The sequence below is a fragment of the Leucoraja erinacea genome, chromosome 14 (genome assembly GCF_028641065.1).
Source record: "Leucoraja erinacea ecotype New England chromosome 14, Leri_hhj_1, whole genome shotgun sequence".
Taxonomy (NCBI): Eukaryota; Metazoa; Chordata; class Chondrichthyes; order Rajiformes; family Rajidae; genus Leucoraja; species Leucoraja erinaceus.
This window is the reverse complement of record NC_073390.1, coordinates 23,388,785-23,406,114: the sequence shown is the minus strand read 5'-3', so window position 1 is coordinate 23,406,114 and position 17,330 is coordinate 23,388,785. Positions and strand designations below refer to the sequence as shown.

The following is a 17,330-nucleotide window of genomic DNA, read 5'->3' as shown; positions in this document are numbered from 1 at the left end:
CTGGTGTGCAGGGGAGTGGATGAGAAAGTGTGGTAACATAGAACTAGTTTGAACAGGTGATCAATGGTCAGTGTAGGCCGAAGGGCCTGTTTCTGTGCTGTATCTTTCAATCAATGCATTAATGCAATGCATCTTTCAAATGCACTGATTTGGGCGTGAGATTTGCATTGGTGCTCCAGGAAGACTAAATTTGTCTCCATATCCTTACAGGGTGGTGAAGGAAGAAATATCTGATGACAATGCCAAGTTGCCCTGCTTCAATGGACGTGTGGTATCATGGGTGAGTAGCTTTTTCTCCGATTTCAATTGGCTTTCAGCAAGTACAGAGAAACACACCATTCGATTCATGCCAGTCGCCGCTTTGTGCTCCAGATGACTATTCTACCAGCCTTGTTCTTAGGTGTGAATATCATATTTATCCTGCTCCAATCTTCATGATGCTATGGCCAAGAAAACACACCAAAGCCTCAGCTTGCTCAGAAGCCTAAAGGAATTTGGTAGACCTCCAATAACTCTCCTCAACTTCTGCAGATACATCGTGGAAAGCGTCCTGTTAGTATCCATCTGTACTGCACAGTAGTGTAGCTGGTAGAGCTGCTGCCGCACGTAGCCAGAGACCTGGCTCCGATCCCAAACTTGGGTGCTGTCATAGAAACATAGAAAATAGGTACAGGAGTAGGCCATTCGGCCCTTCGAGCCTGCACCGCCATTCAATATGATCATGGCTGATCATCCAACTCAGTATCCTGTACCTGCCTTCTCTCCATACCCCCTGATCCCTTTAGCCACAAGGGCCACATCTAACTCCCTCTTAAATATAGCCAATGAACTAGCCTCAACTACCTTCTGTGGCAGAGAATTCCAGAGATTCGCACGTGTGTGTGTGTGTACGGGTGACCAATGGTCAGTGGGCCGACTTTCTGTGCTGTAGTTTGAGTCGTACAACGTGGGAACAGACCCTCAGCTCATTGAGTCCACGCCGATCAGCGATCACCCATATTCTACTTCTATCCTACACCATCGGTTCTACTTGCAGATACAAATTAACCTGCAAACCTGCACTTTTTGGTGTGTGGGAGAAGTCTGGAGCACCTGGAGAAAACCCACCCAGTCGCAGGGAAAACGTACAAACTCCGCACAGACAGCACCCGTAGTCAGGATCGAACCCGGGTCTCTAACACTGTAAGGCAGCAACCCCACCACCGTTTCACCCTGTTCGATTAGCTTTGGGTAAGGAGAGCACGGAGCTTTGAAGAGGCAGAATAGGGCCAGTGTATTCCTGATGCCGGCTTGAAGTTTACTACATGCATCTGACTTAAATCTTGATCAAACAACACTACTCCACTGCACTTTGCCCAGGGCTAACAGATAGCAATCTCGCAGACTGGACGGGTTGGTAGTGGGAGGATGCATTGAACAAATATCTACAGCTCCTAACATTGGGAGAGAGAACGAGTGATTCACCAGCTAGTTTCTGAATCTATAAACTGAAGGCTAATCCTCAAGTGCCAGGTATCCAAAACAAAGACAAATAGCAGGAACATGAGATGAAGCTGTAGTGTTGATTTTGCCACCTGATCCCCATGCAATATTCGCGCATTATTTTGCCTCAGCAGCTTGGAATGTTCCTTTATATATCTCTAGTTTGGCCCAAGCCTGTTCAATTCCAGTAACCACTCCTCTATGTTTCTTTGCTGCAAAAGAAGGAAGCCATTTGGCTCTTCGATCCTATGTCTTTACAGATTAATTACATTCATGAGGGGACGGACATTCATGAGGCGCATACCAGCTTCTGCCTCACCCCCTCACCTCGTTATACTGTCTATTATCCACCCCTCTACTTTTCCTGACCACGTGACTCATGGCTGAGCTACAGGGAGGGGTTGGGTAGGTTAGGACTCTATTCCTTGGAGCGCAGGAGGCTGAGGGGTGATCTTATAGAGGTGTATAAAATCGTGAGGGGAATTGATAGGTGAATGCACAGTCTTTTACCCAGGGCAGGGAAATCAAGAACCAGAGGTCATAGGTTTAAGGTGAGAAGGGAAAGATTTAATAGGAACCTGCGGGACAACGTTTTCACGCTGAAGGGCGGTGGATATATGGAATGAGCACCCAGAGGATAGTCGAAACATGGATCTGCAGATTCTGGTTAGGGACAAGTTGGGCTGAAGGATCTGATTCCGTGCTGTGCAACACTATGACCCGAAACATCGTCTCTCCATTCACCTCCACCGACGCTGACTGACCGGCTGAGTTCCTCCAGTACTTTGTGTTTTTCATCCCCATCTGGGGAGAGATGGCCATCTGGCCTTCTTGTTTGCTGAATCGTTGGATGATTTATATCGTGTGCCTTCGACAAACATCTGCTGACAACTTGAGTTCCTCTTCAGATGTACTTGCTTACCTTGTTGGCCTCCCGCCCAGTAATGCCTCACACTTAAAATTCCCGTCCTTGTTTTCCAACCCCCTAGTTTCCTCCCTTCCTATTCATTCCTCACTCAACTTCTCCCAACTTCTCCTTCCTATTCCTGATGTTACATTAGTGGGCATGTCTTTGGCAGATTTGATCTTGATGGGGTTTTTTTTGTCAGTCAAAATCTCAATGCCCTTCTCTCCCCCCCCCCCAAGTCAAGTAGAGGAGTCAGGAAGTCATGGTGCAGCTCCATAAGACTTTGGTTCGGTCATGTTTGCAGTATTGTGTGCACTTCCGGTAACAGTAGAGTTGCTGCCTCACAGCGCCAGAGAACTGGGTTTGATTTTCGCCGAACACCCCCGCTCGGTTCGCAATAACCACCCTGATCTCCCGGTGGCTCAGCACTTCAACTCCCCGTCCCATTCCGAATCCGACCTTTCTTTCCTCGGCCTCCTCCATGGCCAGAGCGAGGGCCACCATAAATTGGAGGAGCAGAACCTCCTATTTCGTTTCGGCAGTTTGCACTCCAGCGGTATGAACATTGACTTCACTAATATCAGGTAGTCCTTACTTTCTCCCCCCTTTCTCAGCTCTCCCTCAGCCCAATGGCTCTTCCTCTTCCTTTTTCTTCCTCTCCACCCCCCTCCCCCCCCCCGGCCTCACATCAGTCAGAAAAAGGGTTTCGGCCCAAAACGTTGCCTATTTCCTCCGTTCATTAGATGCTGCCTCACCTGCTGAGTTTCTCCAGCATTTTTGTCTACCTGTGGTTTACCAAATGCTGCCATGCTGCCTGAATTAAAGGGTGATATTATGATATGATATGATATGATATGATATGATATGATATGATATGATATGATAGAGCTTTATTTATCCCAGGAAGGAAATTGATCTTGGCTACATTTAGCTATAAGAAAGGTTGGGGAAAACTTTGAGACCTTATAGAAGAATATAAAATTATCAGAGGCATTGAGAATCAGTCAGAATCATGCACCAATATTGTTTTGTTTGCACTAATATATTTTTTGAATTTATTGAACTCTTTTTGGGTTTTTTAATTATATATTGCACTGAGCTTACTGACCTTACTGACCTGTTATGCTGCTGCAAGTTTGAATTTCACTGTTCCGTTTTGGTACATATGATAATTAAACACTGTTTAATCTTTTTCCAAGGGTGGAACTATCAACAACAAGAGGGCATAGCTTTAATGTCGGAGGGGAAAGTTTAAAGGAGATGTGCAGGACAAATATTTCACACAGAGGTTGTAAATTATTTTTACAGAGGTTTTGGGGTGCCTGGAACGTACTGCCAGGGGTAGTGGTGGAAGTGGCTTTTAAGAGACTTTTAGATGGATGCATGAATTTGCAAGGAATGGAGGGATAAAGGTCAAGCACAGTGAGAGGTGGCTAGTTCAACTTGGTGTCATGTTCAGCATGGATGTTGTGGGCCGAAGGACCTGTCCCTGTTCTGTACAGTTATACGACCATTTGGAGTTCCAGGATGCTAACCATTTTAATACTCCTTCCCATATTGACTTTTCAGCCCTGGGCCTCCTCCACTGAAAAAGTGAGGGCACTTGCAAATTGGACGAACAGCACCTCATATTCCACTTGGGTAGCTTACAAGCTAATGGCATGAACATTGAGTTCTACAATCTAGGCTACTCCCCTCCCACCCCCCCCGGTCCTGTTCATCTACCCTGATCCACACCACACCTTTCTTTCCAACACTCCTGCCCCTCTCATCCAGTTCCTTTCCGCACTTCCGCTCATCGTCTACCCCTCCCTATCTCGGAGTGGCACAGGGGATAGAGCTACTGCCTCACAGCGCAAGAGACCCGGGTTCAATCCTGACTACGGGTGCTGTCTGTACGGAGATTGTACGTTCTCCCTGTGACCACGTGGGTTGTATCCGGGTGCTCCGGTTTCCTCCCAGGCTCCAAAGACGCACAGGCTTGTAGGTTAATTGGCTTCGGTAAAAATTGTAAATTGTTCCTAGTGTCTTCTTCTTGCATATGGCGTGCACAGCCTAAAGTTGTTGGACAACTTGTTCTATTTGATCTTACTTGATTGTGCACGCTAAGTTGATTGCATTCATCGAAACAGGGCAGACCATGTGAGGTTGCAATCTCCCACCCCGTCCCTAGTGTGTAGGATGGACAGTGCTAGTGTATGGGGTGATCGCTGAACGGCACGGACTCAGTGGGCTGAAGGGCCTGCTCTTGTGCTGTACTGTTCTAAATTAATTGTGATCTTGTTGAAGGTTGAGAGATGGGATGTGCTCAGAGGTTAATTGCTGGTTTGTCTTGCTCCGTTTCAGCTGGTGTCAGCTGAGGGTTCCCACTCCGACTCCGGATCCATGTGCACGGATAACCAGTCGGATCTGCCTCCCCCCATCGAGAGGACGGGGGGAATCGGAGACTCAAGACCCCCCTCATTCCAGTAAGTACATCGGTTTGTGGGCTCTGTGTTTACAAGCCAATCTGTGGCGTCCAGCATGGGAACGTTGGCTACTTACCCCCTTGTGCCAGCCTCCAGTGAGATTGTGGCAGACTCTTGACTGAATCTACTGATCTGTCTGCTTTTACACTGGTCAACAAAAATATATTGATCCCAGGTTTTGAATCAATAATTGTTCCAGTGGCCATTCCTTGTATCTAGATCATTCCATTGGTGATAGCCATTAGCAGAAAATATTACCCTATTGCTGCCACTTTGTAAGTGTTTCCAAAGTTCACTGCAGATAGCATAGAGCTAGGAAATGGGCCCTTAAGCCCAACCTATGCATGCTGACCAAGATTCCCCATCTAAACTCGTCTCATTTGCTCATGATTGACCCATATCCCTCCTATTCATGTACCTATGCAAGTGTCTTATAAACGCTATTATAGTACCTGCCTCAACTATCTCTTTCATATACCCACCTCGTCTCAGATTTAATAAGAACCAGAGGAGTAACTTTTTCACTTAAAGGGAAACAAGTACATGGATAGGATAGGTTTAGTGGGATAAAGGCCAAACATGGGTGGATAAAAGAGTTGTATAAGATCATGAGGGGAATAGATAGGGTGAATACACACTTTTACCCAGAGTAGGCGAATCAAGAACCAGAGGACCTAGGTTTAAGGTGAGAGGGGCAAGATTTAATGGGAACCTGAGGGGAAACCCTATGGCCTAGTGGCTTTATTGAATGAGCTTCCAGTGGAGGGAGTCAAGACAGATACAATATCAGCATTTAAAAGACTTATGAACAAATACTTGGAAAGGATTACAGGGATAAGGGCCAAATACGGCAAATGGGACTTGCCGCATTTGGGCCAAAGATGTTGCCGTGCTGTATAAGAGAAGGGACAGCAGAAGATGAAAGCTGTCGGGCAAGAGACATAACAATGGTGCCCATCCTCTTTCTGCCTGACCCATTGAGTTACTCCAACATTTTGTGTACACCTCTCATTATTGGATTAGACTGAGCGTGGATCTGCTGTAGGAGATGCATTGTGCCCGAGTCCCAAAGTCTACACTTATCAGACTGTGTTACTGATCAAGCTGCCTCTCCGCACAAACTGGGGGAGGGGGGTAGTTTTCAATTAAACCAATGACTCCCGGGGTCAGGGACTGAAAAAAGAGCAAGCATATGGTCCCTGAAGCCCCCTCTCAATTTCGTGAGATCGAATCCAATCATATACCTGAAAGGTAATAAATCAAATCACATAAAATGCTGGAATAACTCAGTGGTTCAGGCAGAATCCCTGGAGAACATGGCCACACCCTTCAGACTCTGCAGAAAGGTCCCGATCCGAAAGGTCTCACTATTCCCACCCCAGATGCGGCCTGACCCGCGGTGTTCCTCCAACGCTTTGTTTTGATCAAGAATCCAGCGTCTGCAGTTCCTTGTGTCATCCACAGAAGGCTGTGGAAGCCATGTCATTGGATATTTGAGGAAGGGTCGTTACCTGAAAACATCACCTATCCATGTTCTCCAGTTATGCTGCCTGGCCTACTGGGTTACTTCAGCATGTTATTTCTTGTCTCATCTGTGTAGGATTCCTGCCACCACAATACAGGAAAGATGTGATTGCATTAGAAAGTGTTCAGGGGTGATTTATGAAGCTGTTACTAGCACCAGAAAATCTAGTGCTATGAAAGAAGATAAGGAATATTCTGGGCTGTTTTTTTTACAGAATTGATGGGTCACTTATTGAGGTACAGTGAAACATTTCGCTTTGCATGCGATCCAAACAGATCTGATATACCGTTCATAGATACAATCATATCAAACTCAAGTACAATAGGTAGAGCAAAGGGGAAGGTACAGAGTGCACAATATAGTTCTCAGCATTGTAGCGCATTAGTTCCAGAGATAAAGTCCAATGTCCGCAATGGGGTATCAGACAGTACCATAGATTATGGAAGGACCATTCAGGGGCCTGATTACGGAGAGGAAGGAAGCTGTTCCGAGGTCTGGCGTTCTAAAGAAAAGTAAAGAACTCAGTGGATTCTTCAGAGTCATGACCCAAAATGTTGCCTATCCATTCCCTCCACGGATGCTGCCTGACCCACTGAGTTTCTCCACCACTTTGTATTTTGCTCATGATTCCAACATCTACTGTCTCTCATGTCTCCTACTTTTATACATCAATGTGTCAAATATATCCTCAGGAAATACAGGGTGTAGATCAGTCCTCCCACCCCCTGGTCACTGTACATCTATGACCTTGGATTATCTTTTGAGGTTGGGTTGTATAACTGAAATGCTGGCTCCCACCACCAGGGGTCAGTGAGTTGACAGTTCCTTCTTGGACATTTAATGTTCGGCTGGATCTGTTAAGTGGACTCTGGGTTTGAGGATTGGTTCGAAAGTTGTCTTTATTATTTTACTCTCACTCAGAATAGCATAATCTGCATTTCAACAGGCAGGAGTTCCTGCAATTTTAGCAATTGCTTCAAAGTCTCCCAAAGATAAACTTTGTGGTGGCACAGTGATGCAGCAGTAGAGCTGTTGCCTTGCAGCGCCAGAGACCATGGTTCGATCCTGACTACTGGACCTGTCTGTATCGAGTCTGAACGTTCTCCCTGTGATCGCATGGGTTTCTCCGGGTGCTCCGGTTTCTCCCCGCATTCCAAAGAATTGCAGGTTTGTAGGTTAATTGGCTTCTGTAAATTGCCCCTAATGTGCAGGATCACAGAAACATAGAAAATAGGTGCATGAGTTAGCCATTCGGCCCTTCGAGCCAGCACCGCCATTCAATATGATCATGGCTGATCATCCAGAATCAGTATCCTGTTCCTGTTTTCTCACCACATCACTTGATTCCATTAGCCCTAAGAGCTTTATCTAACTCTCTCTCTTGAACAGGTTGCTCGCTGGTCGGTACAGATACAGTGAGCAGAAGGGCCCATTTAAAGCTGTATCTCTAAACTGAATTAAACTTCTGAGGGGAATGATTTTCACATTTCCTCCAAATTTTCTTTATTACAACAGAGAAGGAGGCCATTTGGCCCCTTGGGTCCATGCTATACCAAACCCCATAACCCCTCCCTTTCATTCCCTGTGTCCCGGTGGCATGAATTACCCCTGGCTGATGCTGCATGTCTGTTCATTTCCGCGCAGCGCCAATGCAGTCGGGAGCCAGGACAACCTGGACAACGAGACGGAGACGGAGTCGGTGGTATCCTCGCGGAAGGAGAGGTTACGGCGGAAGGAAGGTCACGAGCACGGTGAGAGTTTGCACGGGAGCGTGTGAGGAGCGAGGGGGAAGCGGCGGAGATGGCGATGAAGTCAATGGTTGATCGTATCACCTTTGTACTAGTTTAGTTTATTGTTGTCATTTGTACCAAGCAAAGCTTTTTTTGTTGCGTGCTATCCACAAGTGATGTATGGGGCAGAACCCTTCTTCATACCTGCTTCCTATAGATTTGACCTGGCTGTAGATTCAGAGGGAATGAAAAATACAGTAATGCGTCCTATGTCTTCATAGAGTTGTACAGCATGGAAACGGGCCCTTTGGCTCAACTTTGCCATGCTGGCCAAGATACCCATCGGCACCAGTCCCATTAGTTATCAGTTAGTATATTAGTAATATTGTCACGTGTAATAATGTATACTGCAAAGCTTTTGTTTGTATGGTATCCAGTCGAAGAAAAGACTAAACATGAATACAATCAAGCCATCAACAGTGTACAGATATTGGATAAAGGGAATAACATTTAGTGCAAGGTTAAGTCCAGTAAAGTCTGATGAAAGATTGCCCACCTGCCTGTTGATTTCTGTTACTGTAGACCGCTGTGACCAGAACTGTTTACAGGACGTTATGTTGAATGTAGGTTCAATGAATGAATGAATAAATAAGTTTATTGGCCACGTATGTACACATACAAGGAATTTGCCTTGGTGCTCTGCTCACAAGTAACAACACGACATACAGTAACAATTAAGAATGACACATAAAACATTAATAATAAAACATCGCATGTGAATGAAATAAAATATCAGAGCAAAATGATGCTACAGACTTTTGGTTATTGAACTGGTACTCGTGGAAAAAAGCTGTTTTTATGTCTGGCTGTGGCAGCTTTGACAGTCCGGAGTCGCCTTCCAGAGGGAAGTGTTTCAAAGAGTTTGTGGCCAGGGTGAGAGGGGACAGAGATGATCTTACCCGCCCACTTCCTGGAACTGCAGACGCTGATTTACAACAAAATACACAAGCTGCTGAAGTAACTCAGCAGGTTAGGTAGCATTTCGTCATCTCTGGAGGACATGGATAGGCCACGTTTCAGATTGTGACCCTTCTCCAGATTAATTTGGTTGTGTGTGGGGAGGGGAGAAAGCTGGTGGAGAGGAGGGGCCGAACAATGCCTGGCAACTGAGATGTGAATGGGGGGAGGGGTTGATAGGCAGAATGGTTGGGCAAAGGCCAGAGATAAAAAAAGACAAAAGGTGTGAGATAAGGATGAGAAGTGAGAGGTGCGAATTATGAAGCCATTGGAAGGAATGTGGATGGATGGGGAGAAGAGGGTGCATATCCAGGTGGGGCGCAAGCGACACCTCCCGACCCACTCAGTTACTCCAGCACTTTGAGTTTGAGTTTAGTTTAGATTATTGTCACTTGTACCGAGGTACAGTGAAAATCTTTTGTTGCGTGCAGTACAGCAGAAAGACAAAACATGATTACAATCGAGCCATCCACAATGTACAGATACATGATAAGGGAATAACGTGATTAACCTTTCGTGCAAGATAAAGCCAGTAAAGTCTGATCAAAGATAGTCTGTGGGTTTCCAATATGGTACGTTGCAGTTAAGGACTGTCAGAGGTTATGGGGGAGAAGACCAGAGAATAGGGTTAGGAGGGAGATATAGATTTGATGGGACAAATGGGCTAATTCTGATTCTATCACTTATGATATGATCTTATGACTGATCTCTAGTTGTTGGTAGGATGGTTCAGTTGCTTGATAACTGCTGGGAAGAACCTGTCTCTGAATCTGGAGGTGTGCGTTTGCACAATTCTATACCTTTTGCCCGATGGGAGAAGAGGGAGTGACCACAGTACGACTCGTCCTTCATTATGGTGGTGACATTGCCGAGGCTGCGTGAGGTGTAAATGGAGACAATGGAAGGGGGGTTGGTTTGTGTGATGGTCTAGGCTACGTCTGCAATTCTCTGCAATTTCTTGTGATCTTGGATGGAGTTGTTACCAAACCATGTTGTGATGCATCCCGATAAAATGCTTTCTACAGCGCATTTGTAGAGATTGGTGAGAGTTGTTGGGGACAAACCAAACTTCCTCATCCTTCCAGGAAGTAGCGGCATTGATGTGCTTTCTTGCCTTTTTCAGGTTCTGTATCATTATTGGATGTGTTGGCCTTGACTTGGTTATTGGCTATTTCATGACAAATTTGAGTTGGTATTTACTGTGGGAAAGAATGTTGACAAAGTTCTGATCAAAACTGAACTATTGAATGATTAGTTAACAGTGGGGAGAAATTTAATAGGCAAGATGTACAGGCTAATGGCACATGATTTATGGACACCCCCTACATACTGACCTCCCGTAATATTAAATTAAAAAAATCTGACCTACATGGTTCCTACGAACAGCAGAACCATCTTCTTCTCTGCTTTGTCACAGTGGTGCAGCAGGTAAAGCCACTGCCTCACAGCGCCAGAGACCCGGGTTCGATCCTGACCTCGGATGATGTCTGGGTGTGGACTTTCTCCGTTTCCCCCCGTGACAGCATGGGTTTCCTCCGGGTGTTCCGGTTTCCTCCCACATCCCAGGTTTGTAGGTTCATTGGCCCTCTGTAAATATCCCCTAATGTACAGGGAGTGGATAGCATGTAGGATAGCATGGACTTGGTGTGAGCGGGTGGGTGATCGGTGGCTGGCGTGGACAAGACATAAGTCACTGGTTCAGCCAGCATCAGGCCAAATATGATACCATGACATGTGTTCCATGCACTTTGGAGACCGACAAACCCACATTCTTTCTCATTGCTCAGCCAGCGACAAACCCATGCTTTGCGCCTGTGATTTGTGATTTCTTGGCCTGCTCCCCTCCCCCCTCTGTAACTGTCTGTACCCTCTCCCTCCTCCATTCAGACAGTGCTGTTGCCTCGTCTCACCTCCCTGACCTCCCACCTTCACCAGTCTGCTCATAAATCATCTGGTGACTCCTTTCTGCAAAGGAGGAAATTCCAGAGAGGTGCAAGTTACTTTCATTTAGAGATACAGCGAGGAAACAGGCCCTTCGGTCCACCGAGTCCATGCCGACCGATGATCCCTGCACACTAACACTATCCTACACACACACACACTAGGGATAATTTACAATTTTACCAAAGCCTATTCAAGGAACAGAGAGATTCTCAAACCACTAGAGATATCTCGAGAGGGTTGTGAGGCTGGAGTGATTACATCATCCAGAAACATTCAGGAACCAAGTTAGTGTGAACCATGAGGTAATCGTTTTGACCCAAAAGTTTTCAGCTTTAGTTTTAGGGATACGGCACAGAATCAGGCCCTTCGGCCCACTGAGACTGCACTGACCAGCGATCACCCATAGATTGACCCTAGCATGTAGGATAGAACTATTTACAGAAGATAATTAACCTATAAACACAAACGTCTTTGGAATATAGGATAAAGCTAGAGCAGCCCGAAAAAACCCTCGCAATCACAGGGAGAACGTGAAAACTCTACACAGGCAGCGCCTGTAGTCAGGATCGAACCCAGGTCTCTGGTGCTGTAAGACAACAGCTCTACCGCCGTGCCGCCATTAAAATGTAAATATCTCCGATAGGATCATCCACTATTGACTGGATTAAGTCAGCAGGCTTGACAATTAACTGCAGTATTTTGTAACGGCAATGTCAAAGATAATCGGTGCTTCCACCATAAACACAGGTGCAAGCTTGCACAGGTTTGGCAGTGTTTGTGTTTTTAATTAGCCACGTGCATCCTGCACCACAGCCCCAGAGCTCAGATGTATACACAGAATAAGCAGCATGGTGGCACAGAGGTAGAGTCGATCCTGACCTCGGGCACTGTCTGTTGGAGCTTGTACATTCTCCCTGTGACCGTGTGGGTTTTCTCCAGGTGCTCCAGTTACTTCCCACACTCCAAAGACATGCAGGTTTGTAGGTTGATTGGCTTCGGTAAAATTGTAATCCGTATATTACTAAAACTCTCATCTTGACCACTTCCTGTCTGCTCTGTAATTAAATTTGCGCAAAAACGATCCCTCATAGCGCTACGATTTTTCGCCATCTTACTCATCATTCTCCTCTGTTGCAAGTCAAATATTTTTTATTCTGATTGGTGAAATAGTACAAAAGTTACGCAAATTGGAGGAACAGCACCTGATATTTTGCTTGGGCAGCTTACAACCCAGCAGTTTGAATATTGATTTCTCTAATTTCAAGTAACCCCCTGCATTTCCTCTCTTTCTCCCCCACCTTAGTCATCCTACTAGTTCCACTGTTCTCATTCCAGTATCCCTCTTGTTATCACATCATCCCCAGCCAACAATGAACCATTATGGGCTCTATCCTTCCATGATCATCTTTTGCCGGCTCTGATTAGTTCTGGCCTTTTTCTACCTCCAGTGTTCCCTCCCTGACTCTCAGTCTGTAGACGAGTTCCAATCCAAAATGTCACCTTTTCTCCAGACATGCCACCAGACCTGCTGAGTTGCTCCAGCACTTTGTGTCTTTCTACACTGAATCTAAGATGTGCTGATGTATAGTAATAATTTTACTGAACTGAAGGCAAAAGAATGTCAGTGTACTTCAGTACATGGGACAATGAAGTATTATTGAGAGGACATGGGTTTAAGGTAAGAGGGGCAACCTTTTGCACTCAGAAGGTAGTGAGTATATGGAACGTGCTGCGAGAGGAGGTAGTTGAGGCAGGTACAATGCCAACATTTAAAAGATACTCGGTCAGGTACATGGATAGGATAGGATTAGAGGGATATGAGGCAGGAGGGCGAATGGGACCAACATATCGGGGGCTGTGGACCTTGTTTCCGTGCTGTATGTTTCATGACTCTACGACATTTCTCCAATTCCCTTGAAGCTAGAGAGAGAGAGTAGTGGAGGCTTGTTCTACCACCACCCCCATTCTGCACCACATTTTACATCATAACAGTTCAACTTGTTAAAAAAAAATAGTCTCTCAGGAAAACACAAAGTGCTGGAGGAACACAGCAGGTCAGGCAGCATCTGTGGGGCGAATGGATAGATGACATTTTGGGTTGGGGCCCTTCTTCAGACTGATGAAAAAATAATCCCTTCTTCCTTACTGATTTCTAATTATATTGCCTACATTTCCTCTAGTTTAATTTAGAGATACAGCATGCACACAGGCCCTTCGGCCCACCGAGTCCGCGCCGACCAGCGATCACTCCGTACGCTAGCACTATCCTACACACTAGGGATAATTTACAATTTTTAAGAAGCCAAATAACCTACACACCTGTACGTCTTTGGAATGTGGGAGGAAACAGGAGCACCCGGAGAAAACCCATGTGGTCACAGGGTGAACGTACAAACTCCGTAGGATCGTACAGTCAGGATCGAACTTTGGTCTCTGGTGCTGTAAAACAGTGACTCTACAACTGCGCTACCACACTGCTTTTCTGCAGCATGGTGGCTCAGCCTTTCTGGCACTGGATGCAATTTGTGCCATCAAACTTAGTCAAAACTAATCAAAGTATTAAATTATCGTGTAGCAATCTCTGCCAAAGCCTTCCCCATAACAGAAACCTGAGAACTGAGCTATAAATCTCCTCCGTGTCAGTGCAGAAGACTACTTTAACTCCCTTGGGCATTGTGGAATTCTGCGATTGAAAATTGATCGTTATTGCAGTGAAGCCAGCGTAGAAATAATTTCCTTCAGGGAATGGACGGCCAACAATGTTTACCCATGTCTAAAGAAGGATCTCGATCCGAAACATCGCCTGTCCATTCCCTCTGCAGGTGTTGCCTGACCCGCTGAGTTCCTCCAGCACTTTGTTTTTGTTACCCAAGTCAGACACTGAAAAGGAAATAACTATCTATACAACATTTCTCTTGACCTCAGAATGTCTGAACTTATCAAACATCTAATGTTATTGATCTGAAATATTATTGTTGTGGAGTAACACAGCACAGAAACTGGGGAATCAAGAACCAGAGGGCATAGGTTTAAGTCGAGAGGGACGAGGTTTAATAGGAATCAGAGGGGCAACCTTTTCACACAGAAGGTGGTTGTTTATGGAATGAGAGGAGGCATTTGAGGCAGGTACAATAACTTTTAAAAGACATTTGAACAGGTAAATGGGTGGGAAAGGTTGAGATGAATATGGGCCAAATGCGGGGGGGATTAGAGTAGATGGGACATTTTGGTTGACATGTATGAATTGGCCTGAAGGACCTATTTTCATGTTGTATGACTCTCTCTGACTCTCTGTTATTTGTATCTGCCTCAAGTAACTTCCTCTGGCAAAACACAAAGATATGACAGGGTTCCGTTGCTGGGAACCAAATGCGGCCGTGATCTGTGTTCCCAATCGGCAGAAACTTACCGAATAGTGAAAGGCCCGAATTTGTGGGAGAGTCTGGGACCAGAGGTCATAGCCTCAGAATAAAAGGACGTTCCTTTAGGAAGATGAGGAGGAATTTCTTTAGTCAGAGGTGGTGAATCTGTGGAATTCATTCCTACCATGGAGGCCAAGTCAATGGATATTTTTAAGGCATAGATAGATAGAGTCTTGATTAGTACGGGTGTCAGAGGTTATGGGGAGAAGGCAGGAGAATGGGGTTAAGAGGGAAAGATGGATCAGCCATGATTGAATGGCAGAGTAGACTTGGTAGGCTGAATGGCCTTATTCTGCTCCTACAACTTATGAAGCCTACATCAGTAGGCAAGCCCGGTCCAGTCTCTCAAACAATCATCCACATGTTGGGGCTGCACATAAGGTGGGCATTTGTACGCTGGGTTTGCAGTCTTAATTTTTATCCTGGTTAAGAGGTGAATAAGTCTTCATTTATCCTAGTTAACAGATAAAGGACAAAGGGTCTCGACCCGAAACGTCACCCATTCCTTCTCTCCAGCGATTCTGCCCGCCCTACTGAGTTACTCCAGCATTTTGTACCTATCTTCGGTCTTCACATATCCTGGTTAAGAGGTAAATGGGCCCTTATTTATCCTAGTTAAGCAGTTAGTAAGGCTTGTGTAGGAATCTGGTTGAAACCAAAGATAGATATAAAATAACTGAGTAACTCAGTGGGTCAGGCAGCATCTTTGGAGAAAAGGAACAGATGATGTTTCGGGTTGGAACCCTTCTTCAGTAAATACAGTGGCTTGCAAAAGTTTTCATACCCCTTGAACTTTTCCACGTTTTGTCACGTTACAACCACAAACGTAAATGTATTTTATTGGGATTTTATGTGATAGACCAACACAAAGTGGCGCATAATTGTGAAGTGGAAGGAAAATGATACATGGTTTTCATTTTTTTTTACAAATAAAAAAGTGAAAAGTGTGGCATTCAAAAGTATTCAGCCCCCTTTACTCTGATACCCCTAAATAAAATCCAGTGCAACCAATTGCCTTCAGAAGTCACCTAATTAGTAAATAGAGTCCACTTGTGTGTAATCTAATCTCAGTATAAATACAGCTGTTCTGTGAAGGCCTCAGAGGTTTGTTAGAGAACATTAGTGAACAAACAGCACCATGAAGCCCAAGGAACACACCAGACAGGTCAGGGATAAAGTTGTGGAGAAGTTTAAAGCAGGGTTAGGTTATAAAAAAATATCCTAAGCTTTGAACATCTCACGGAGCACTGTTCAATCCATCATCCGAAAATGGAAAGATTATGGCACAACTGCAAACCTACCAAGACATGGCCGTCCACCTAAACTGACAGGCCGGGCAAGGAGAGCATTGATCAGAGAAGCTGGTAGCTCTGGAGGAGCTGCAGAAATCCACAGCTCGGGTGGGAGAATCAGTCCACAGGACAACTTTTAGTCGTGCACTCCACAAATCGGGCCTTTATGGAAGAGTGGCAAGAAGAAAGCCATTGTTGAAAAAAATCCATAAGAAGTTCCGTTTGTAGTTTGCCACAAGCCATGTGGGGGACATAGCAAACATGTGGAGGAAGGTGCTCTGGTCAGATGAGACCAAAATTGAAGTTTTTGGCCTAAAGGCAAAACGCTATGTGTGGCGGAAAACTAACACTGCACATCGCCCTGAACACACCATCCCCACTGTGAAATATGGTGGTGGCAGCATCATGCTGTGGGGATGCTTTTCTTCAGCAGGGACAGGGAAGCTGGTCAGAGTTGATGGGAAGATGGATGGAGCCAAATACAGGGCAATCTTGGAAGAAAACCTGTTAGAGTCTGCAAAAGACTTGAGACTGGGGTGGAGGTTCACCTTCCAGCAGGACAACGACCCTAAATATACAGCCAGAGCTACAATGGAATGGTTTAGATCAAAGCATATTCATGTGTTTGAATGGCCCAGTCAAAGTCCAGACCTAAATCCAATTGAGAATCTCTGGCAAGACTTGAAAATTGCTGTTCACAGACGCTCTTCGTCCAATCTGACTGAGCTTGAGCTATTTTGCAAAGAAGAATGGGCAAAAATTTCAGTCTCTAGATGTGCAAAGCTGGTAGAGACATACCCCAAAAGACTTGCAGCTGTAATTGCAGCGAAAGGTAGTTCTACAAAGTATTGACTCAGGGGGGCCGAATACTTTTGCACGCCACACTTATCAGTTTTTTATTTGTAAAAATATTTGAAAACCATGTATCATTTTCCTTCCACTTCACAATTATGCACCACTTTGTGTTGGTCTATCACATAAAATCCCAATAAAATACATTTACGTTTGTGGTTGTAACGTGACAAAATGTGGAAAAGTTCAAGGGGTTTGAAAACTTTTGCAAGCCACTGTAGGTCTTAACATCCTAGTCGAGAGGAAATTGGGTCTTCACATCCTAATTAAATAATGAATAGTTCATCACTTATCCCAGTTAAAAGGTAAATGGGTCTCCGTTAATCCTAGTTAAGTAAATGGTACCTCACTTATCCTAGTTAAGAGGTAAATAGGTCTTCACGTCCTAGTTAAGCGGTAAATCGGTCTTCTTATTCTAGTTAAGAGGTAAATGGGTTTTAGCTTTGATCCTAGTTAAGCAATAGATGCTAGGAAGTTGCAAACGCGGGAGGTGAACAATCTTCAGGCTACTACAGGTTGAGAATAAGCTCGGGATTCACAGCAGAAACATTAGGTTGCCATCATTGGGTAATCGCCCATTAACAATTAATGAACACGCTACCTGTCGTTTAACACTCGTTAAGTGATCTTGCTGTCAGTGACTCTCCCAGTGCGTTCAACTGTACATGTCCTCAGTCAGCAGAGCAGGTGC

At 45.2% G+C, this 17,330-nt stretch overlaps 1 protein-coding gene across 1 annotated transcript in view; it reads left to right on the top strand.

Moving 5' to 3' along the window:
• LOC129703400 (segment polarity protein dishevelled homolog DVL-3) overlaps positions 1-17,330 on the top strand; it is a 74,467-nt gene that overhangs the window by 22,035 nt on the left and 35,102 nt on the right. Inside the window, exons 2-4 of the mRNA XM_055645801.1 lie at positions 211-280; positions 4,736-4,857; positions 8,027-8,133. Coding sequence (XP_055501776.1) covers positions 211-280; positions 4,736-4,857; positions 8,027-8,133 — 299 coding nt within the window. The remainder of the gene's footprint in view (positions 1-210; positions 281-4,735; positions 4,858-8,026; positions 8,134-17,330) is intronic.